This window comes from Bos indicus x Bos taurus, chromosome 8 (assembly GCF_003369695.1).
Source record: "Bos indicus x Bos taurus breed Angus x Brahman F1 hybrid chromosome 8, Bos_hybrid_MaternalHap_v2.0, whole genome shotgun sequence".
NCBI classification, from domain to species: Eukaryota; Metazoa; Chordata; class Mammalia; order Artiodactyla; family Bovidae; genus Bos; species Bos indicus x Bos taurus.
Genome location: NC_040083.1, coordinates 88,783,788 through 88,807,788, shown reverse-complemented (window position 1 = coordinate 88,807,788; position 24,001 = coordinate 88,783,788). Strand labels below are relative to the sequence as shown.

The following is a 24,001-nucleotide window of genomic DNA, read 5'->3' as shown; positions in this document are numbered from 1 at the left end:
CATAAGACCCCCAGTATGCTGGTCCTCTGTACACACCTCTTTGAAAAGGGTAGTGCTTTCACATAATAAGCACGATAAATATTTAGGGCAGTGTGGTGATGGGCAAGAGCCTAGAACTTACTCCCATCCCCATGGGTCCACTGGCTCCAGGTTCAGGGTTGGGCCAACAGAAAAACTTCAGAATTGTTAAGTAAACTTGATTGTATTTAGCACAGACCAGTATACTGCATAATGCTCAATCTCCAGCACTGCTTACTGTCAGATCCCAAGCCTCATTCCACTCTGGAGGTTTGACCTGTGAGAGGCGCACAGAACACCAGGAGATGAGCTGGAATTGCCTGCATTTACTGCTTGAAATACCTGGTAGTCACTCAACAGAAAGTGAAAGTGAAGTCGTGTCAGACTCTTTGCGACCCCGTGGACTTGTAGCCCGCCAGGCTCCTCTGTCCATGGGATTCTCCAGGCAAGAATACTGGAGTGGGTTGCCATTTCCTTCTCCAGGGGATCTTCCCAACTCAGGGATTGAACCCGGGTTTCCTGCTTTGCAGGCAGACGCTTTATCCTCTGAGCCACCAGAGAACCTACAATTAGCCTCCAGTTTAGGATGTTCAACCTAATTAACCTCTACTGGTCAAACAGCTTCCACTTTTCACCAAGTAAGCAAAAGTTCTAGGATCTGCGCTCCCCCTCCCTCACTCCGTTTCCCAGGCACCGCCCTCTACTTCCCATTCTACCTACCACCACCTGCCCTAGGATTGCTTACTTCCACCCTGCTTGTCCATCTCTTCCTCTCCCAGCACATTTCCTAGTGGTCAACAGCCCTTTGTTGAACTGAGCAGTTTTGAAATTCTTTTTCGTGGTTACTTCCAAACTGCTCGGCTGCTGCTAAATCGCTTCAGTCGTGTCCGACTCTGTGCGACCCCATAGACGGCAGCCCACCAGGCTCCCCCGTCCCTGGGATTCTCCAGGCAAGAACACTGGAGTGGGTTGCCATTTCCTTCTCCAATGCATGAAAGTGAAAAGTGAAAGTGAAGTCGCTCAGTCGTGTCCGACTCTTAGCGACCCCATGGACTGCAGCCTGCCAGGGTCCTCCGCCCATGGGATTTTCCAGGCAAGAGTACTGGAGTGGGTTGCCATTGCCTTCTCCAAACTGCTCTAGGCTCCTGGAAATGTAAGATGCCAAATCTTGACTTTCTCCCTTTGTAGGTCCACAAGGTATGCGGTTTCCTTAAGGCCCCCAACTCCCCACAGACCCTTCTCTAGCTCCAGGTGCCCGCCACCCCGTGCACCGACCCCTCGTGCGGGCCTGGCTAACCACATCCCGCGGTTTGTCCGCTATCTTTGCGGATACAGCCTCAAGTTAACTCCAAACTACACGCGCGAGGATGCAGCTTCAAGTACTCACCATGCCGGGACCTCGCGCAGGCGCAGAATTGCCGCCCCGCGCACTTCCGACCGGAAGTAAGGCGGGCCGAGGCGCGTTTTTGTGACGCACTTCCTGGCGTCCTCTCCGAAGGCGGAAAGGCGGGGAGGAGGACTGTCGCCCTTCGGTCCCGCCAGCCGACGGGGCGGCTATTGCCTCCCCGGCCGGACCTCTTCCCAGCCGCCCGCCATGGCATCGGAGGGGCGGCGGGAGCCCGCGGCCGAGGTGAGGATGGCGGCCCTGGGCCTCCCAGAGTGCTGGCCTTGCGCGGATGGGGTGGGAAGTGGATTAGCGTGGGCCGGAGGCTGGTTGGGGACAGGGCGGGGGATGTCCGGCCGGGCGGCCGCGACCCCTAGCCCCGGGCGCGTCCACACGGCCCGCGGTTAAACGAAATGAGGAAGGACTCCGTCAACGGGAAACTGCCACTAGTCCCGAGGCTGCGGAGGAGCTGCGCGACCGTGTATCCTTACCGCATTCGTGAGCAGGAACCACTTGTTTAAAGCTTGTGAATACGTTTTCTGAAGCGGAAGTCTCTGCTCGACTAGCTAAGAGTAACCTCTAGCAGGAGCCCTGACTATCGCAAAAACCGGCTTTCACAAGAATGAAAAAACATGATTATAAGTTGCTAGTGAAAGTATATTTCTCAATACAGATCTAAAAACGGAAAGAAAAATCCAACCAACATTTTATATTCATATTTCAAGGGCTTGTGGCGATACAAAGATTTTCTGGCAAAACTTGCTTTTGGTTTTTAATAAGACAGCCTTTATTGGTTCGCTGAGTGAAAAGCAGCTGTTCTGAGTTCCTTGAGAAATTTAATAGAACCAATAAAGTCTAAGGAGCATGTGCGTTTTGAGTGCTACAGTTAAGTTTGATAGTTTGTTATCCTTTAACTCAGTCGAGAGGTAAACTACTGTATTCTACCTTAAAGATAAGGAAACGTCACTAGTAGTTCTAACTCTGCAGTCTGGGTTGACTTTTATTCCCACTTTAAATGGTTGTCCTTATTTTCTATTTTTAATATTTGATAGACTGGCTTTTCTAGTGAAAAAGGGTTTGGGAAGAAATTGCTAACAAATTCTTGTATTTGCTGGGCAGATATATTTGAACTGCAGCACTGGGATTAGCATTTCTGGGGCTTTGAGATGGGAGGGACTCTTTGTTGTTTTTTTTCCCCACTTGGTTGATCTTAGAAAGTTTGTAACCATAATCCTCTTTTTCTCCTCAGGGCATCAAGTTGTCAGCAGATGTCAAACCATTTGTCCCCAAATTTGCTGGGCTCAATGTGGGATGGTCAGAGTCTTCAGAAGCGCGGGTTTTCCCCAGCTGTGCAGCCACCCCATACTATCCATGTGTCCAAGAACTAGCAGTGCCTGAGTAGGTATTCTTCCCAAAGTCTTGCCTTAACATGGGGACCTTATTGCTTGACTTTAATGGTAATTAGACTGGAAATATTCTGCAGCTATCACGTTAACGTTTTCAGAGCAACTGGAGAAGATGCTCCTCATCCAAGAAGGAAATGTACAGCACAACTTAACTGTGTAGCACACGAAAAACTGAAGATTCAGCTCTCCTTTTTTTCCTCCATATTCATTTGGTTATTTGGGGCAGAGAAAATATGGAGACTGCGTTGCATTTATTAATGGGGAATGCAAGTCTGTTGTGCCTACAGTTTAAAACTGTATCATGTATTTATGGGTGATGAAATGGCAGGAACAAGTGGGTGAGAGCAAACGGGGCAAAGAAAAGCCCAAATAAATAAATAAACATGCTCCTCAGTTTTAGGGTGTAACATTGAAAAACGCTGCTCAGTGATGGAGGGGGGCTAGCAACCAGGGCTGCCTCTCTGTGCAGATAAAGTGTTTGGAAATTGCTGAGGTTTGCTTTTAACTGTTTTGCTTTATAACTGTCCTGTGGAGATGGATCCTACAAATTTTTGGTTATAAATTCTTACAGATTTGAGCTGAAAGAAGGCTTATTTTGTCCTTTAAATGTTGTTTTTCCTCCCCGGGATTTATTCTGTAGGTAGTTACAAAATGGTTTCCCTTTATTAGCTGAGGGTAGAAAAATAAGTGTTAAAGTCTTTCACATGATTGTGTGGATTATTTGTAGATTTATTTTTAAGGCATAAATCACCTTTATGCTTATGTGAAAATCCTTATCTTTATGTTTTGTTGTTTTGGGTCAGAGTTGTTACCTTTTCCCCCCATACCTGCATGGTGTACCTGAAAATAGTTTATACTTCATATAAATTCTAGAGCTGTGTTCACAAAAATAAAAGTTGGAATAAGAAAATCATTGGATTGTCTGGTATGTTTAGGAAATAAGAAAAGTTATATTTTTTGACTAAAATTGAAGTCGTGACAGAATATGCTTGAAAGTGTTTGGTAGGAATGCCAAGTTTTCCATTGTAATTTCTTCCTTTGTAATAGGAAGGTTGACATGGGTCTCAGTTAAGTCATTTCCTACCTTGAGTGGGCTCACATGATAAAATACAAGCTGTATCTCAGTCTGTGATAAAAACTCTTAAGCCATCTGCTGGGTAAAATTCTAGTGACCTAAAATAAAGGTGGAAAACAGTCATACAGCTAAAGCAGCATTCTAGCTATAACACGTTGAGACTAATCAGAGGCTTAAGGATGCTCGATGCTGAATTTTAAAATTATGCTTTTTTAACCCCTTATTCCCTTATAGCTTTGATTTTTTTTTTTTTTTTTAATATTTATAACCACTGAAAAGGTTGACTGACCATATTCCTGCCTGACAAGAAAACGATTTAAGGACAATGGAATCATGAAACCAAAGAGCAAGCTTAGAAAGAATGAGAGCCTTTAAAGTGGGGATGAAGTGGTGAGACTTTACACAGTGAAGAAGTGATTATCTAGTTAATTCTAATATAAGTTAAGAGTTGTTTTGCTATAATCAGATTTTGTTTAAATGGAGATCTCTTGCTGCCTTGAAAAAAGGACTGAAATTTTCTATAACAAACATGTCCTCTTTTCTACTTCTTCCGCTATAGCAACCTAGTTCTCTGTGTCCTTAAAGGAAGGAGTGACCTTTTGCTGAATGTCCACCTCTAGTACTTCTAGCAGTGCATGCCAAAGGACTCATCTATTCATTTGCAGTTGATTAGCTAAAGGCTACTATATGGAAAAGCACTAGTTCCTAAGTGGGGGAAGGCCTGTCTCATGAACTATGGTGGAGATGAATGAAAACACATTATCAGTCTCCTTCAAGTTTATGTTATAGGCAGGACAAATATCATTAGAAGTATCCTAGTATGTAGAATGGCCATGTTTGGGAAGTACTGAGTATTTACTGGTATAATGGACAAATAAAGGTTATGCAAACAAAGTAAGTTCTCTGTTGCCAGTCATCCTCCCCAGAAAATGATTTTGTTGATTGTCATAGTATGTCTTTGTGACAAATCCTGTGTAACACAGGTGTGAGGAAGTGTGTGTTTTGTTTGGGAATTACTGAATACATTCATTTCATGCTTGCCAAAATCCATGAGTTTGGCAGGGAGATGTAGTGTTATTTCTACACAAGAAAAACTGAGGCTATAAATGTTTGTCCCAAATTTCTCAAGGAGATAGCACCAGGATCAGAATTAGCATTCAGTCCTTCTGACCTGAGTTCAGCTGCTCTTGCTCTTGGTATCTTGTAGTATAATGTGAAAATTACAGTGCCAGTGGTTGCTTTTAGGTTAAAACTCTCATTTGTGAGAACTGGGGCTTCCCTGGCTCAGTGGTAAAGGATCTGCCTGTAATTCAGGAGACCTGGGTTCAATCCTTGGGTCAGGAAGATCCCGTGGAGAAGGGAATGGCAACCCACTCCAGTATTCTTGCCTGGAAAATCCCATGGACAGAGGAGCATGGTGGGCCCCATGGAGTCTCAAGAGTTGGACACGATTGAGCATCTAAGCATGCACATACGCTATGTGAATTAGTGGTTCTCCACAGTGTGGCTCATGTCAAGTTGGTGGGTGGAGGAGTGACTGGATTCCTGACAGGTCAGAGGGGACCGGATGCAAGATATTTGGGAGACAGTAGAGAAGTAAGGTCCTATTGTTGAGGGGAGCCACTAGTCCACTGGCCTACATGGTACAGCTGAAAAGTTAGGTTTGTTGGATAGGAAATAGAGAACTTTGGGAGTATTGTGGGTGGGATCATGATAATCACACCTGGTTTCTGGCTCAGCTTTTAAGGAAACGGGCTTGAAGGTTTTGATTGGGTTGGTGGTGGTGGTGGTTTAGTTGCTGAGTCACATCCAACTCTTGCGACCCCATGAACTGTGGCCTGCCAGGCTCCTTTCTCCATGGGATTCTCCAGGCAAGAATACTGGAGTGGGTTGCCATTCCCTTCTCTACTAAACAGGGCTTAATGGCATCGACCTCACTGGGCTGTGAAGGGGCTCAAGGGAGACAAAGACTCCTAAAGTTTTCAACACAAGGCTTGGTACCCAGGAAGTTTTCCACACACAGTAAGTTCACTGTGAGCAATGATCAGGAACACTCCTGGGGGCCTGCAGTATTCCGATTGAGTTAGGCACTGGGAATAGAGAACAAAATACAGGGAGACTTTTCTGCAGTAGAAAAGTGTTCTTACGGGTTTTGGTGGGAAAGGTCCTAGCTAGTTCCAGTTGGAAAGATTGGGGATCGTTTGTGAGAGCATAAGTTGGCAGTGGGGCTGGTTTGGGGATCGTACGATTTGGATCTGTGTGTGCTGGGTGGGTGAAAATGACCTGTAAATTGGAGATAGAGACCTAGAGGTGATAAAACTGCTGGAAGGCGAGTAGGTTGAAGTGAAGTCCTGAGCAAAAGGAGAGGTTCTGGCTCAGAGTGAGTCTGACAGGTGAAATGGGGAGAGTGTGGTGGGAACCATGCCACGGAGGAGCCTTTGGAAGATGAGTGAGAGCAAAGAGAGGGCAGAGGTTGTCAAGTCCAGGCTAGTGGAGCTTTTCAGGTGGTGTGATAGAAGTAGATACCATGTAGTAGAGGTTAATGAGATTGACAGGAAGGAGGTCGTAGGAGACTTGGCAGCTGTCAGTGTGTTACAGGTCTAGCCTGTTTATAGTGACTCTTTTCCTTCATTGCAGACTCTTAATTGTAGCAGAGTAGAAATACAAATTCTACTAGTTGGTGCCTATGCTTATATCTCCTGACATTCGAACAATTGGAAGATCATATGGGGTGTCTTATCCTTAGCTTGGGAGAAGGCAATGGCACCCCACTCCAGTACTCTTGCCTGGAAAATCCCATGGACGGAGGAGCCTGGAAAGCTGCAGTCCATGGGTTCGCTGAAGGTCGGACACGACTGAGCTGCTTCACTTTCACTTTTCACTTTCATGCATTGGAAAAGGAAATGGCAACCCACTCCAGTGTTCTTGCCTAGAGAATCCCAGGGACGGGGGAGCCTGGTGGGCTGCCATCTATGGGGTTGCACAGAGTCGGACACGACTGAAGTGACTTAGCAGCATCCTTAGCTTTGACTCTTCCTTCCTTTCAGTGGACCGTACACTTCAGGATTTCAGTGGTTTGCTACAAATAATTCAAAGCCCTTGAACGTCATGGAAACACCTGCTGGTGCTTATTTGTGGGAATGAGAATACTGTGATTTGTATTAAGTCAGTTGCTTAGCATTTATCATTGTATCAACCTTTGTTGCAAAATGGTTGAAACCTCTGGCCTTATACTAAATTTGCCACACACAAAAATCAGTGTTAAATTATAGTTCACTCCAGCCTTGCGACTTGAGCAAGTTGAGGCAGTGGCAGTGTTCACAGACAGTTCCATCTTATTAGCAGGACATGTAGTTCCTGGACCACGTTGTGCACAGTGCTCCCAGCCCCCTGAGGCAGTAGAGCACAGGATATGGCAGTGGGCTTGGAACAGGAAAGGGGCTGGGCAGGCTGTCTGCGGGTGCCCAGAGGCCTCAGGGAGCAGGCCCCTGGAGGTTGTCAGGGTGGAATTTGGATGGGCAGTGGGGGCTCTATAAAAGCTCCCTCTGCCAAGAGAGTGGTCTGGATGGCTTAAATTTTGGTCAGGGTTGCTGGAGTGAGGCATTTCCGAATATTTTGACAGCATGAGAGTGGAAAGCTGCTAGAGCATCCTTGGGCTTTTCTAATATTCCTTGTAATAGGGTCCTGTTATGGAGGTTTCAGCTGCGTAATGAAAAAAATGGAACTAGTCAGCATCTTTGTTTGCAGGTTAAGAAGTGCTCAGAGGTTTTATTTGGTTTTTAATTAGAGGTATTTCAGTGCTAGAATGAATGACCTCAAAAATAGTATGTTTAAATTTTGTTTATTATAAAATATTAAGCTTCTTGGTTTGTGGTATGAAATCTGCAACTAAAATTTACCCTTTTTATTTAGACAGAAACTCTATACCGATGATATGGCTTTTGGAGCTTCAGCTTTTCCATCTCAGTATTTCTCTGCTGAGATCCCTCTTCATCCATATGCCTACTCTCCCTACACCCTTCAGTCACCACAAAATGTTTGCCCAGTGCCCGGCTCCCCATATGATGACAACCAACCCAGTTGTTTTGGAGGTTTTCAAAGACTGAAGCCACGAAGTGAGCACACGTGCCCTCTCTCACAAGACACAAAAGCTGTGTTTAAGGTCTGTAAATGTCTTGGTGTTGTTGGCCACTTTAGCATTTAAAACATAAAGAACAGGCCAGTTCTTGCATGTTATTTAAGGTATTTAAAATTTCATATGGTTTAACCTTTTTAAAAAATGATTGAGTTGTAATGATGAATTTGTGGATTCAAGCCTTTATTTTATAGTGATTGTGTTCTTAAAAATGTTATTTTTTAATGTTTCCTGCAGAAGAAAACCTATGATGAACAGAAGTTTGACAGTAAGAAAACTGATGGACCTGTATCATCAGATTTAAAATCAGTCAAAGATTCACCTCGTGTGTCCATTCATGCTGAGAATAGTTTGAAATCAGGTAAAAATAATATGCTCTGTATATTATATTATTCTACCCTGTCTACTCCCAGAAACATTTCTGTTCTTTAAACTGTTTTTGTGGGCTTATTCATCATGAAAAACTGAGGCAGTCAAGTTTCCTGTGGGATCCTGGAGTTTATCCAAAGATGGTATTACACTGTCTTATGCAAGAACTTCTGTAAAATCACATAGCAAGTAGGTGACAATCAACCACCTCAAAATACTTGTTAAATAGTGAATTACAGCCATATCCTTGTACTGTATTTGATCATGTTGATCCCTAAAATAGCTTCTCTGGTTTTCTATTGGAACACTTTTCAGTAGGGGAGAGAGTTGACTACAATTTAAATCCCATCCTGAACAATACCAAACCCAGGGCAGGATGGTTATTCAAAGGACATGTCGGTTCTGGGCTTAAGAACTGCTGTTCCAGTCTCTGGTTGAAAGTTAGTGATTATACATGATACCTTGTTTTTTTTTTCCTGTAAATTATTTACTATTGCACCTTGATCACAGCCATCATCTATTTATGTAATAACTTAAAACCTCTGTAATAGTGTACTTACTGGAAATGGTTTGTCATTTATTTACATGTGTAATTTACTGTTATTTGATACATAACATTTTCTCTTTGTGTTGATGTCATTTATAAATCCTCTGGTATATGGTAATGTGAAAGAAGAGTTGAACAGTTAACTGGAATAACTCTAGCCTTATAATTAAACAATTTTTAAAATGCTGGGGCTTTATGGAATTGTAACCTATGGCATCATTCATTTGCATTTGAAGGAGAAAGGTGGGAGAGGTTATAAGTTTAATTCTATTAATACTTGTTTTCCTCTAGTTCGTTCCAGCAAACTAAAATATGGAAAATTTATTATTTAAAGGAAATTCGCAAGAGTCCCCTTAATCTCACAAAACTCTAAAGTGTGTTTTGAGAATAATTGAAATGCCCAGCTGCACAATCAGGTTAAGGTAACTATTTCATCCAGTTGAGAATTACTCCTAAGATTTGCAGCATGTTGCTTTTTTCTGCTTGGTGACCCCCATGGTCATTTATGTTTTCCACTGTTTCAGAGGTTAACAACGCTACCAAAAATCAGGCTGTTTGGACAATAATATGTTGTTGCATCAGTAGCAATAGACTTTCTACACTGCAACTGAAGTGTGAATACAGGTCATCAAACAACCTCTGAATTTTTACCCTTACTTTTAATTCTGTAAATGCAGATGGTTATTATAAACGAACAGACAGGAAATCCAGAATCATTGAAAAGAGTGGATCTGCCTCCAAACCTGAGTTTGGATTTACCAGGTTGGATTTTCCTGAACTGCAGAGTCCAGAAAACAGTGAGATACCAAAGATACAAAAGCAGCCCAAGTGGGGGCCTTTACGCTCCACCTCTACTGACATTTCTCTTCTCAGAGAAATGGGGACACCCTCTGCAGTATTATCAGAGGTGAGTGCAGCCTCCTGCTCTTTGTTCCCCTTTCTTCTTTTCTCCTCAGTGATGGACAGTTATGCAGGGACATCACCTGAAACACTGCATACACTTCACATCGTGGGGTGGCAGGGGCCTCCTAAATGCACTTAGGTGACTCTCTGTGTTGTTGGAGCTGTTTATGGCCAGGCTGTAACACCTGGTGTTGCTCTTTCCAGAGAATCACTTAGCAAGTGTCTTCATCTCTGGTGGCTAGAAAGCATTGCCATGCCTCAGGAGGGGAAGATTCTGTCGTTGGTTCAACTGAATTCCATAGCCCATTGTGAAAATGTTGTTTCTACCATTGCATTATGATAACACTTTTCAGTACAGAGAAACGAATTTTTTTAAATTAAACAGTAATGTTAGAACTGTACAGTGTAACTTCTAATTTTCCCAGGCAGTTTTATCTGCACCTCTGTCCTGTCAATGATACAGAAAATCTCACTGCAGTAAGTGTTAAATTGCACTGTATTCAGTATTTGATCTCAAGTTTTAGTCCATCAAATTGAAGCATTTTCCTGTCACACAGATTTTGAGATTTCCAGGAAAAAATTTTGTTGGATTCTAGTTGCTAAAATGGCTTTTGACAAATTGAGGCCCATCCCTGTGTAGAGGCAAGGAGAAAGAAGAAACAATGAGGAAAACAGAGCTTCCCAGTTCGTATACCTTTTGAATGGAGAAAGAATTTACATTTCCTGTCCTAGTGCTTCTTTTGGGTGCCTGGATACTGAAGCCTCTGAAGACTTGGTGGTAGTGGCTTATATAATGTGCTGAAAATAAGTCATCCCCAACATGTTGACCCTTAGGCTGTCCCACCTGGTGTTTTCCTTTTACATGGTGGCGATAAGTAAGGCCGATTGACTGATATAGAAAAATCACAGTTTCATGTAGCAGTTGTGTGACTGTGTTTTGGGCCCTGGCTGGGTGTATGGAATAGCTGAGTAGTTGAGGAGCTCCATGCCTTCGTCGTGGGTGGTCAGTGGATAATGCCAAGCCTGTGAGCTCTCACAAAGTACAGGGTACATAGGGTCCAGGGTGGCTGGGGCGTGACTGACGCTTAGGTCACGCTCACTTGCTGTGTGTACTCCGCATGTGGACAAGTAGGACACCTCATGCTGTGTGGGGAGGTTTACACACTCAGTGCCTTATGTATTCACACTCTTGAATTATATGTGGAGTTGTTTTGTTTTGTTTTTCCTCAACTTTGCCATAAAAAGAAACTTTTTTTCCTTCATGGTGTTAGTAACATGACACCAGAAAAATATTAAGAAAAAACAAACTGTCTAAAGTTGTACAGCCAAGAGCAAACCATGTTTGGCACTTAGTCTTTTTTTAATGTTACATTGTTGGAATTGAGGGGCATTCCCTTCAATTAAGAATACATACGTACAAGTTTGTGTTTGAATTTTTTAAAACCTTTATGGTAATCTTCCCATGTCATTAAATAGTTTTTGGACATATAACTTACATTGAATCTTTGATATTAATACATGTAATTTACTTAATCATTCTTGAATAGGTAAGCCATTTCTAGTGTTTGATTGACTTTGGTGAGCATAAAAGTTAAGTTTACTCAAAGAACAGGCTGCATTTTAATCATTTATTTTCTCATTTGATGGATTTTTTACTTGATTACTTAACATGTTTATATACTGTGTCTATCTGGAATCCCTTAGAGAACACAGCAGCCTACAGATGGGGCCAGAAGAGAATGTTTCTCAGAGTGTAGCCACTTGCACAGAGCTATGCTGATGCCACATCACCTCCTCCAGAACTAGCCCAGTGTTTTGGAAGCTGAGAAAAGTGCCAATAGAAAGGGGAATGGCATCTTTCTCTTTGCCTAACTCCATACCTCCCCATGCCTTTGGAGTTCCTAGAAATGCTTCATTTGAAAGTAAAAAGTTACTTCCCGAGTGGCCTTTGTCTTGCATTTATTTGAGGCAACGTGCTGAAATTATCGAGATCCTATTTAGAGGTGGGGCCTCAGGCCCCCAGCAGATTGAAGCAAACAGCTCCACACTCCCTCGAAGGGGCAAGCGCTCTAGGCGACACCTCCTGCAAGATTTGTATGGGGTGTCAGGCAGTGATTTGGAATTTGCAGGTTAGCAAGTGATACCTGCCGACTCAGGAACCCATGCTTGCTCTCTGGAGGGAAGTGGTGTGTCCTTGCCTGGGGAAGTCCTGGGGCAAGAGGGCCCAGGGCTATGTAGGCATTTCCAGGCTCTTAGTGAGCTCTGCTGTGGGGCCAGGAATCAGCAGATGTCCCTTGGAGGATTTTACTGTATTTTTGTTTTTAATGAAAATGGTGGCTTTCTGCCCTAGTTACGGAGCATGTTCTTTCCATGGTTCTGAAGCAGCTCTTTGAGGTTGCCAGGTTTCTACTAGGTAGAGGAGTGGCACAAGGCGTATTCAGCAGTCAGCAGTTTTAGCTGCTGCACAATTTTTTTTTTTTTTTTTACTAAGCTTAGATGAAATGGTAAAATGGGTGAATTTTTGAAGCATATGAACTTCAGAATTGATTTTAAAGCCACTTAGTTTATCATTTTCCTTTCACCTTGGGTGCTGCTGGTCACTTTGAGGTCTCTCTTAATGTACTCTCTTGTCCCAAGTGTCATTCGGTTCCTCTTGTTCCATGCATGATGGAGCTTTCTGTCTATAAAAGAAAGTACACATTAGAAGACTTGTATTTGTTTTTGTGGACATTTTCAGGGATTTTTTTTTGAGCTTTGGTGTGGGGGTGTGATGAAAACAGCTTTTCCTTTCACAGCAGGCACTTTGGCTTTTAAGAATCTTTGCTGACTTGGAAATTATTAAGTTAACGTGATACTGTGTGTGGTGTGATCCCATTATTGAGATCCATTTAAAATGATACACAGATGTTTATCTCCGAAGCGACGAAACGCTAAGATGCTAGTAGCTAAGCTGTAGATGGGTGGTTTTTCCTCTGGGGAATGAGATTTGGCAAAAGAAAGTAATTTAACTTTGCACGTTATGTACTTACATGTTTGGAATTTTTAATTAGCCTATATTTTGCAGATTTTAAGAATGGTGAAGGAGGCTATATGTTTTTAAAATAATGATTATTTTTAGTTTGAACTAGTAAGAACACAACTGGTTTGCTTTTTAGGGTGAAATAGTGGTGAAAAATAATAATCGGACTGAGTCTGTAACCGATAATGCTGTTACCAGTCCCTCTTCATGTACGAGAGGTAAGAGTGGCTACCAAATACTATTTTAGAAAAATCAGTTGTCTATTCTCTTCGTTTATTTTCAGGCTAGTGCTGTTGAAATGTTTCTGTGTTAAGGCCTTCTTTGAGGAAAGGAGTTGATGGGTTGTTGATAAACTGGCATCGTTGTTAGAAGATTGAAGTGAAGTGGGTAAGATCCCACTTCCTTGCCCAAGGAATGTAAACTACATACAAGTAAGGTGTTCTCAGTGAAATGTTCGTCAGGCTGAGAGAGACATTTTATGAACTCAGGAATGACCACTTTCTTAAGCATTTCATATACCAGTAGTTCTCACAGTTTTTGGTTTCAGGACCCCTTAATACCCTTTGAAACCCCGAAGAGTGTCTGTTTATTTGGATAATTGTCAATGTTTGTAATATCTGAGGGTTAAAACTGAGAAATACTAAAATACTTACTAATTTACTTAAAAGTAACAATAAACTTATTACAGGTTAACATAGCACATTTTAATTTAAAAAGGTAGCCATTTCCCAAAGTTAAAGTCAGGAGAGGAGAGCAGCCTTTACATTTTAGCAACTCTTAACACCCAGCTCAGGAGATCTGCTTTGGCATTCAGCTGTTTCACTGTTCTCTGTCATACTGTCCTAAACCCCACTGTACTATACCTCTCTGAGCAAGAGAGTAGGGAAGGCAGATGACACAGTCCTGTATTCAGGAAAACAGTTTTGGCTGTGGATCCCTGAAAGTGTCCTGGGAGTCTCAGAACTTTGAGAACTGCTGGTCTGTCCTAGCCTGGTGCAGAAGTGAGATATTCAGAGTGAGTTCAGTAGATTCTGCTTTTGAAATTTTTGTGGGTAATTTGTCCTAGCAGAAGATCTTTTTACACAATTATTCTTGATTTATGCACAGCTGTATTTCCTATGGTGTTAGCATGTTTGGTACATATGTGATTCAATACAAGATCCTCACTTCAACAGCTGCTGTGAAGATGTGTAGCTGTATGGTGACAAGAGCAGTTTCTCCACTGTGGGGTGGCCACAGGCTGCTGACGTGACCTGCCCGTGTCCTGATGGATGTCCTTTTGTTTTGTCTGTGTATAGAGTTTCATGGGCACCTAAGGAGTAGTGTTGCTGTACTTATGCCTGTGTTCTAAAAAGAAATAAATTACCAGTTACTTTGGTAGCTGAAGTCTAGTGATCTTTGACTTCTGATGTTTAAAAGTACACATCAAGGTTAGTAGGGCCACAGTCTGATCTTCAGCTCATTATTTCTGTGTGTTTGCCATGTGGATGTATTGTGGATTATTATTTTTTAATGGAAACTATTATTTGTTTACTGCCCGCACCCCCAGGTTAAAAAGAGCAGATCCTAGGATAGTCAGTCCCCCTTTCAAGTTAATTCACCCTGCATGTTCCAAGAAGAAAAGCAAATTTAATGGAAACTGTAGTTTGCTAGAGTGTTCCGAACAGTACCTTAGTTTAACTATGCTCTTGAGTACTTCATGTAATGCATGCTTGGAATTTCTAAGGAATTTCCTTTTTACTGTTGGGATTGTTCAACAATTTTGGTTATCTTTGAGCAGAATTATCTTGGACACCAATGGGTTATGTTGTTCGGCAGACATTATCTACAGAACTGTCACCAGCCCCTAAAAATGTTACTTCCATGATAAACCTAAAGATGGTTGCTTCACCAGCAGATCCTAAAAATGATAGTATGTCATCTTCTGAAGTTTTATCTTTGGAGCCTTCCTACAAAGAGAAACACGTTGTCCATCTTACTGAAAAGGTATGCGTCACACTTTGTTCATGTTGCTCTCCTGTGCCACTGGGTAGTCTTTCTCAAAGCCTCACTGAAGGTGTTTCATTCGGTACTGTAGGCACTAATCTGAGTTGGTTGTACTTGAGGTCTTATTGTTTTTTCAAGAGGGACACAAGTATTTGACGGGCACAAGTGCTCCCTTTTAAAAATGAGTGAGGATGTGTGTTTTAGACCTGTGGTCTTAAAATGTCAGTGACTATTTTGAATTCTTTAAAAGAGAGATGCTGGAAGAAACTTATGCTCTGGTATTTAAAATACTGCAGTCTTTTGTCTGTTGAAGTTACATTGCTACAAGTACTGATAGCAAAATAATTGTATGCCCCATTTTGCTATTATCTAGTATGCTAATTGATTCTTGGTTACTTGCAGCCTACTTACTGTAAGATAGCATTTCAGAATTCAGTTTTTCCTTTCAGTTCAAATAATTTTAAGCTGTTATTTTTCAATCTCTAGATTTGTTTCTTGAAGAGCGTTTTGTAGGGGAGGCTAGATTTTGTTCTTGATTTTCTTTCTATACTGATACATTATTTTAGATTGAAATATGGGGTAGTATTTGTTTTGTACTGGTTTCCTATCATTTTGAGTATTGGGATACTTTTCAGTATCCAGAGTGTCTTAGACCACCCCACACAAAAAAGAACTGTGTGTTTATACTTGGTTGATTCAGGGAATCTGCGCTGGTGACAATTAATGGTGAAATTAGACCGATGTGCCTGTTCCCTGCAGCTTCATGCCCATACTTCAGGAACACAGGAGGTGGTGGTGAGACCCCCTCCAAGTAGACACAGACTGGCCAGCTCCAAGGCCCCATTGACTTCTGGGCACAGGTTACACAACAGGCCACCATGTTACCATCTAAACCAGCTTTTAACACTCTAAGAGTTAACAGATTTTGTTTTATTTTCCTAGCATCTTAAAAAAATTTTTTTTAATTTCTTTTTTTAAATTTTTTAAATTATGAAATTATGGTAACACATTTACAAGAGACTAGGAAAATACAGAACAAAGTTACATATAGTTCCCACTATAGATTACAATTGTTTAAGTAGATAAGATTTTTAGTTGAAGTTTCAGTATCAAACTTTCAGAAATTAATGGAATGAATGTACAGAGAAGTAAGAGACTATGCTAGACCTAAATAAAAATGATTTTTTAATTAAAGGTGTAAGAGAAGTTTATTGTTAAGAAGTTCCAAAATAAAGATTAGAAAATGAAGATCTCTGGTAATCTTATAACCCAGATCACTTTGCATTGTGGTCATAATGTTTTGGTTGTTTTTTCCCCTTCCCTCTAAAACTTTTCTGTGTTGTGAGTTTTTATTACTGAAAAAGCACATGTAATATTACTAAAATCTAATTATGGAAAAGGTCCTTGTCCTATAGCCCTTTGGTCCTCACCCCTCCAAGAGCCTTTATTAACAGCCTGCTGTCGGTTCCACCTTTTGTTGTGTTGTGCTCAGTCTCTCAGTCACGTCTGATTCTTCACGACCCCACAGACTGTAGCCCACGGTGCTCCTCTGTCCATGGGATTTTCCCAACAAGATTACTGGAGTGGGTAGCCATTTCCTCCTCTGGGGAATCTTCCTAATCCGGGGATTGAACCTACATCTCCTGCAATGCATGCAGATTCTTTACTGCTGAGTCACCTGGGCAACTGTCTGTTCCACCTTAGGGCTCCTTAAAACATAAATACATAAAGAAGTTTATTTGGTATAATTTTTTTTCTTTTTTAAGAACAGAAATGGGATAATTTTATACGTATTACATATGAAAGTTGCCTTTTTCACTTAACAGGCTACCATGGATGGCCCCTCTGGGTTAGTAGATAAATATTCTTTTTAATAGCCATTGAGACTTTTTACCTCTGAAGGGTGAGGTCTCACTGGGGCAAAGCAGGGTCTCAGACATTAAAAATGTTTCATCTTCTTAGAGCCGCCATGCTATTGGAGAGAGACTAGCCGTCTGCAGACCAAGACAGAGTTTGTCAGATGGGATTATTGCTCCAAAGAGGATGGAGAGTGAGAGGTTAGGTAGAGGTGGGATGACTCTTGAGCTAAAATGAGGAAGTAAATGGTAGTCTGGATCCAGCTATGTGAGTGTTAAGTGCAAAGGGCCTGAAGCTAAAGCGTACTTGACCTGACTGAGGAAAAGCCAGGGGGCTGAGCGGAGAGTGAAGGTGGTGAGGTCAAATTGTGCAGGTCTGGGATGAGCCCAGATAGAGTCTGATTCGCAGGCTGCATTGGTGATCCTGAGGTACAGTCAGGTTTAGGAGCCATTGGGCTGTCGTGATGGAAGTGGCGCACCTGGACTTAGGAAAGGACTTCAGGTGGACATCAGTGGGGTCATTACCATGGCCTCCTCAAGCTGCAAACTTGGGTCCAGATCCACCTGTTTCAGTGCAGTTGGATGTGGCATCTGCTTTAATGGATTTTTTCCTTCAGAATCATTCTACCAAATGCTGGCTCTTTGGAAAATAGGGAGTAAGTCTGAGTAAAGTCGCCATGTGGTTGTACAACTTGGTATCTTAATTTTATTCTGATGCATGGAATTAAAATGTTTACTGAATGCGCTAAAAACCATAATTTTTGCTTTTTTGTTTGTTCTTGTTTTGTTGTTGTTGTTAGTCCAAAGCATCACAAGGTGGCAATCCTGAGCAAAATGAAGCCTCAAGAAAGAATAAGAAAAAGAAAGAAAAGTCTAAATCAAAATATGAAGTCCTGACAGTTCAAGAGCCACCAAGGATTGAAGTACATTTATATTTATTACTCACATTGTATGATATAATAAATGGGTCTTCCTTAATAGAAATACAGGTTCATACTGGTTGCCCAAGTAAAAAAAGTCTCTAACATTTTTAAAAATAATTGTTTTCCTAGTGCTAAAAAAAATAGATATCACCCACTTTCTTCACTCCTTCAATCTGGTGTCTCAAGCACAGTGCCCATCTCATAGCAGGCACTCAGTAAATATCTGAAAAGAGTGAATGAATGGTCTAGAGACAAAACTGCTTGTATTGAAATTTAGTGGTGTATATGCCATACTACTAATATATACCATACCCCTCAGTGTCTTCTGACCTGTTTTTCCTTTGCTTTGGCATGCTTGCTTCTGCAGGGCCTCCTTTTCTATCTAGATGTCTAGCTATAACGTGCTCCACTATAGAGAGAAACTTACAGTACCATAAATCTGTTGTGGGCCCTGGTCAAGAAGAGAATATCACGAGCTTCCAAAAGTGTGCTTTAAATTGTCGTCCTGTGATACTCCAAGAATGTCCTTGTTCTCCAAGGAGCCATCCTGGATTCTGATTATGTTTCTCCTGGGTCAGGAATTACCGGACTCAGCAGCCTGGTGCTGACAGGAAGGGTCTTAGCAGTGCTCTCTAGGCCACCAACTTAGGGTCAAGCCCAAGGTGTTCCCATAAACTTGAGGGGCTCCCAGGGCTTTTGAAACATTTCCTTGAGAATAATGGGATTGCCTGTTTGAAAACCTGCGACTGCATTAGAGCATTATTGTTTGGGCCAACAAATAATTCATGTTTCCGTCCCTCATTTTTCACATAATTTCTCCAGGGTGCCTAAAATATTGACAAAAGTACGTAAAACATTTTTAAATGATTTAAATATTGTTTAGAGACTTGTTTATTTTTTCTAGCCTAGGATCAGCACACAGGACAGGATGCTTAAATCTCCTGTGTCCAAGTTGATGGTTTCCCCAAAGAAAACATAGTTGAAGGATGGTGCTTGAATACTCTTGTGTCAGGATGGTTAGAGGCAGTTCGTAGACTGCTTGGTGAACCCATCCTTGAGGCCCTGCACTCTTTGGGGGCAGGGGCATTCAAACTGCAGTCTTTAAGTTTGTTCTAAAAGTGAAATAAATTAGTTTTTTTTTTTTTTTTTAATAATACCTTTGAGCACTTCTATAGGAGATTTTTATGGAAAGAAAATACAAGCGAAGAAAAGACTGTAGTTGGGCTTATTTGATTCTTGTGATATGTGAAGAGCTAAAGGGTATGTGGTTTACTTAGGATGCCGAGGAATTTCCCAATCTGGCAGTTGCATCTGAAAGAAGAGACAGAGTAGAGTCACCGAAATTTCAGTCTAAACAGCAGCCACAGGTAATTTTTAGATTGAAACCACAATTGCTTTAGGCTTAACTTTTCTTGCTAAACTAAAACTCTAAAGAAAGCCTCCTTTCCAGACTTCTTCCTTTATGGGCACCAGGTGGTTTTGTTTTGATTCATTTCTTCATTGGGGAGCCATATCCAGTGTATTGAAACAAATTTGCTCTTAAGCCAGAACTGCTTTGTCACTTTCGAAATTAGATGATTGGTAACTGCTACTGCTATATCAGAAAAGAGGGGAACACATACTGCTTATCTAAGTTTGATTTGAAGAAAAAACATTAACTTAGTGTATTCAGGAAATAGAAGACTCCTTTTGTGAGGCAGTTATATCTGACAGAAGCATAGTCAAGTAGTCAGGATCAGAGAAAGAGATGAATCTCCGTGTACCTCAGCCCCACTGTGGATTCAGGAATGAGTTTGTAGTTCATAATCTAGATGGGGAACTTGTGTACTTTGGGCATTTTCATTGTCCTTTTGTCTTTCAAAGTGGGGTGGTTATTTTCACATTTATGAAGAGTAAGATTCTTAACCCTGTAACTTTGCATTCCTGTGTTGTAATTTGGCCATCTTCCATCCCTGCAGAGGTCTCTAGGTGCCGGTGCTGTGCTTAGCATTCCCCTCTTGCTGTGAGTCCTCACCCAGTGTGACTTTGGCATTAGGGAAGAGAAGAGTGGCTGGAGGGCAGGAGTGGAGGCACCAAAGCACAAGAGACAACATGCCCATACAGCCTTTATATAGTCTCAAAACCCGTGTCACAGCTGTTTCAGAAATAACACTTATTTAGAGTATATCTGACTTTGTGCCTAAATTTAATACTTTGGACTGTGTACATTTTTTGCTGTGCCCCCATGATTTCATGATAGTTTTGCTCACTTAGGCAATTGGAGAGCAAAAGGTGCTAATAAGGTACTAACCAAAAGGTACTAACCAGCTAGCCTCACACAGACTTTGTAGCCAGGGACTTTATTCCAGCCTTTGTTCCTTATCTGTAGATGTATGCTGTTATTTATTCATAATGGAGATGCAAACAGAAATATCAGTGGTTTAATTAAACCAGTGTTATGAAAGGAGAAGAAGGAAATAAGCAACCTCAATGGTAATATTGGCAGATAATTTGGAATTGATGGGTCTTTTCTTTAATTACTTTTAATGTCAAGATTTTTATAGTCTCTGTATCTGTCTTTTTTTATCCTTAATTACATGGCTTTTTGTTATAAAATGAAAAGTACAGTTTGTAAAATAAAGTATTATGAGTAAACTTCTGATTTTTAACTTTTTAGAATAATTTTAAAAGTAGTAGAAAGAAAAGCCAGATTCCAGTACAGTTGGATTTGGGAGGAATGCTAACCGCACTGGAAAAGAAGCAGCACTCCCCGAATGCAAAGCAGTCCTCCAAACCAGTGGTGTTCTCAGGTAAGAGAGCTTGTTCATTTCAGACAAATGATTGACGTCTTTTTCAGGAAACTATTTTGTGACAGTCTTCTCTTGTAATCAAAAGTTGAGCGAGTGAAAGTCGCTTAGTTGTGTCCAACTCTTTGCAGCCCCATGGACTATATAGCCTGCCAGGCTCCTCTGTCCGTGGAATTCTTCAGGCCAGAATACTGGAGTGGGTAGCTGTTGCCTTCTCCAGGGGATCTTCCCAACCCAGGGATCGAACCCAGGTCTCCCGCATTGCAGGTGGATTCTTTACCATCTGAGCCACCGGGGAAGCCCAATCAAAAGTTATTGATAATATAATCAAAATAGTGTAGTGCTGGAATTAGGATAGATGTAGACCAGTGGAATAGAATTGAGAATCCAGAAATAAACACACATATCTGTGGCCAGTGAATTTTTGATTAGGAGTGTTGAGTTTATTAGAAGGACAAAGAACAATCACTTAAAAAATGGTACTGGGACAACTGTTTTAGCATTTCCCCATGCTAAAACAATAAAGTAGTAGTGTTAACCTCATACCATATACAAAAATTAACTCAAAATGGATCACATTTTAAATATGAGCTAAAACCTTGAAACTGTTAGAATAAATAAAACAGGATAAATCTTCATGACCTTGGATTAGATGATGAAGTTTCAGAAAGGACTCCAAAAGCACAAACAACAAAAGCAAAAATAGGTAAATTGGATTTCATACAAATTAAAAACTTGTGTACCAAATGATGTTATCAAGACAGTGAGTAAACAGCTTGCAGCATGGGAGAAAATAAAAATCATGTATTTTATAAGCATTTAATATACAAATATATAAGAATTCCTACAGTTCAGTAACTCTTATTACAAAATGGGCAAAGCTCTTGAAAGACGTTTCCCCATTAGAAGATATGCATATGGCCAGTAACACACGACAAGATGCTCAACACCATTAGTCATTAGAGAAATACAAGTTAAAACTACATGGAGGTAATTCTTCAAACTTACTATGATAACTAATCAGAAATGTGGAAAATAACAAGTGTTGGTGGGGATTTGGAGAAATTGGAACTGTTGCTGATGAAAACATTAAATGGTGTACTTGGAAAACAGTTTGGTGATTCTATAACGCTAAGTAGAGTTGTCACATGACCTAGCAGGTGCACTCGTCTGAATGAATCCGAAAGAATTAAAAACAGAAACCCAGTCAGTTACTTGTACACCAGTGTTCATAGCAGCATTATTTGTAGTAGTCCAAAGGTGTAAGCAGCCCAAGTATGTATCAACAAATGAATGGGTAAACAGAAGGTGGTATATACATATAATGGAATACTCGACCTTAAAAAGGCAGGAAATTCTATCATAGAAAGAATGTAGATTAGAGCTTACCAGGGGCTGAGGCGAGTAGGGAATAAGGAGTTACTGTTTAATGGGGACAGATTTTTCTTTCGGGGCATGAAAAAGCTTTGGAAATGGGTAGTGGTGATGGTTGCAACAATATTTTGAACGTGTTGATGCCACTGAATTGTGAAGTGAAGAATGGTTAAAATAGTGGGTTTTATATGTATTTTGGAGAAGGAAATGGCAACTCACTCTAGTGTTCTTGCCTGGAGAATCCCGGGGACGGCAGAGCCTGGTGGGCTGCCGTCTTATGGGGTTGCACAGAGTCGGACACGACTGAAGCAACTTAGCAGCAGCAGCAGCATATGTATTTTACCACAAAAATTCTAAACTTAATTAAATGTGATGGTTTTAAGAAATAGATCTTATTAAAAGATGGGTTTTCCACTTGATGTGATGACCTGGTGAAAATCTTATAAGTGCCCTGTGCAGGTTGTATTTTATTTTTGCTGCATTTGGTAGAAATGAATTACCTGCTTGTCCATGGGAACACAGCAGGTGGCAGTGTTAACTCCCTAGTGATGTAGTCATTTTCTCTGAATCATGCCTGAGAGCCAAGACAGTTAAAATTGGTAATATGTCATACAAAGAAATAATGCTCATTTGCCACCATAGTCTTGTAGATATGTTTCCCTCTGAGGTGATTTAAAAGTGAAAAATAGGATCCATGGAAATGATGAAGTTTACTTTTTTTTTTCCCCTGAAGCATTTTAAAGCAATTCATCATGTAATTTTACTTATAAACCCCTCCTTCTGGTGATAATTTTATTATGGCATCAATCCTAGAAAGGATAAACATAATTTGTTTCCTCAAGGGAAGGGAAATATAATATTTTTGTTTTTTCCAAAAATTTTCAAGCATCTGGAAAAGCTGAATAAAATCATGCAGTGAATACCCATGAACTCACCACCTAGATTGTACAGTTGTTCCTAATTTTCCTCAGTCACATAACTTTTCCAGAGGTCAGCCAACTATATCCTGCTGGCTGTGAGTGTGTATGTGTGCTCAGTTGTGTCTCACTCTTTGCACACATACAAAGAGTATGTGTGTGTGTGTGCACTGTAAGCTCACCAGGCTCCTCTGTCCATGGGATTTTCCAGGCAAGAATACTGGATCGAATTGCCATTTCCTACTTCAGGGGATGTTCCCGACTCAGGGGTCAAACCCATGTCTCTTGTGCCCCCTGCGTCGGCAGATGGATCCTTTACCACCACACCACCTGGGAAGCAACCGGATACTTGAAAGTTCTATTAGAACACAGCCAGCACACATTTATTTAAGTATTACCTGTGGCTGCTTTTGAACTAGAATGGCATTTGAGTGTTGAAATACACGTCTGCTCATTAGCTTGAAATATTTACTTTCTGGCCCTTTAAGGAAGTTTGCTGATCCCAATCTATCCATCAGTTTATCCAATATCAATTTATTTGTATTTTGTTTTTGCTGCATTTCAAAGTAACTTGCAGACATCAGTATATTTTACCCCCAAGCATGCGTATCATTAATAGAGTTCAGTATTTGTGATTCCTATTTTCCTTTGGTGGCAAAATATGCATTTAATGACATGCACAGATCTTAAATGTATCATTTTAAGAGTTCTGGCAAATACATAACTTTGTAACCCAAGCTTCTGGCTGTGTAGAACATCATCATCACCTTTGAAATTCCTGCCCCTTCGCATCCCAATCAGTCCCTGCTGCTACTTGAAGGCAGCCAAGGTTCTGATTTTTCTTTTCCTGCCATACACTGTTTTTTCCTGTTCTAGAACTTAATATAAATGAAATCTTAGTTTGTTGGTGGAGGTGGGAGTTTTTTGAAGCCAAAAATTCTAAATGCTGTTTCTCATATGGATTATTTTATATGGGCTGCTGAATGGTATAGTCAGAAGTTTCCTAAATAGCCTTCTCATAGGTATAGCAGAAGTAAGTCTTAGTTTCATAGTGACCTTAATTAAAAGCCCAGAGTACAAATTTAAAATGTGTGAGTGCAGTTAATTTAGTCCAAGTATACAGTGGCTGAGGCACCAGTTGACAACGTGTCCCTGAACCCAGTATTTCTTTTTCATGCAGTATCCCCAGGACTGCCAGCAATGGCCCTACTGGGAGCAAGCTGAAAATGCAGGTTCTGGGAACACCTCTGATGTGGTACACTTAGAACCACTGGGGATGGGATGGGCAATAGGTGTTTTTTAA

At 41.1% G+C, this 24,001-nt stretch overlaps 1 protein-coding gene across 6 annotated transcripts in view; it reads left to right on the top strand.

The window, feature by feature from the left end:
• The first annotated feature begins 1,500 nt into the window (after positions 1-1,500).
• SECISBP2 (SECIS binding protein 2) overlaps positions 1,501-24,001 on the top strand; it is a 35,382-nt gene continuing 12,881 nt past the window's right edge. The window contains exons 1-10 of one of the 6 annotated variants that reach the window (XM_027550365.1): positions 1,501-1,648; positions 2,652-2,800; positions 7,796-8,045; positions 8,256-8,379; positions 9,612-9,841; positions 12,993-13,074; positions 14,637-14,842; positions 17,499-17,621; positions 18,899-18,988; positions 20,278-20,410. In XM_027550365.1, the coding sequence (XP_027406166.1) occupies positions 1,613-1,648; positions 2,652-2,800; positions 7,796-8,045; positions 8,256-8,379; positions 9,612-9,841; positions 12,993-13,074; positions 14,637-14,842; positions 17,499-17,621; positions 18,899-18,988; positions 20,278-20,410 (1,423 nt within the window). In that variant the 5' untranslated portion in view covers positions 1,501-1,612. Of the gene's footprint in view, positions 1,649-2,651; positions 2,801-7,795; positions 8,046-8,255; positions 8,380-9,611; positions 9,842-12,992; positions 13,075-14,636; positions 14,843-17,498; positions 17,622-18,898; positions 18,989-20,277; positions 20,411-24,001 lie in introns of those variants that run through there. The other 5 variants (XM_027550367.1, XM_027550366.1, XM_027550369.1 and 2 more) reach the window with 5 other exon arrangements.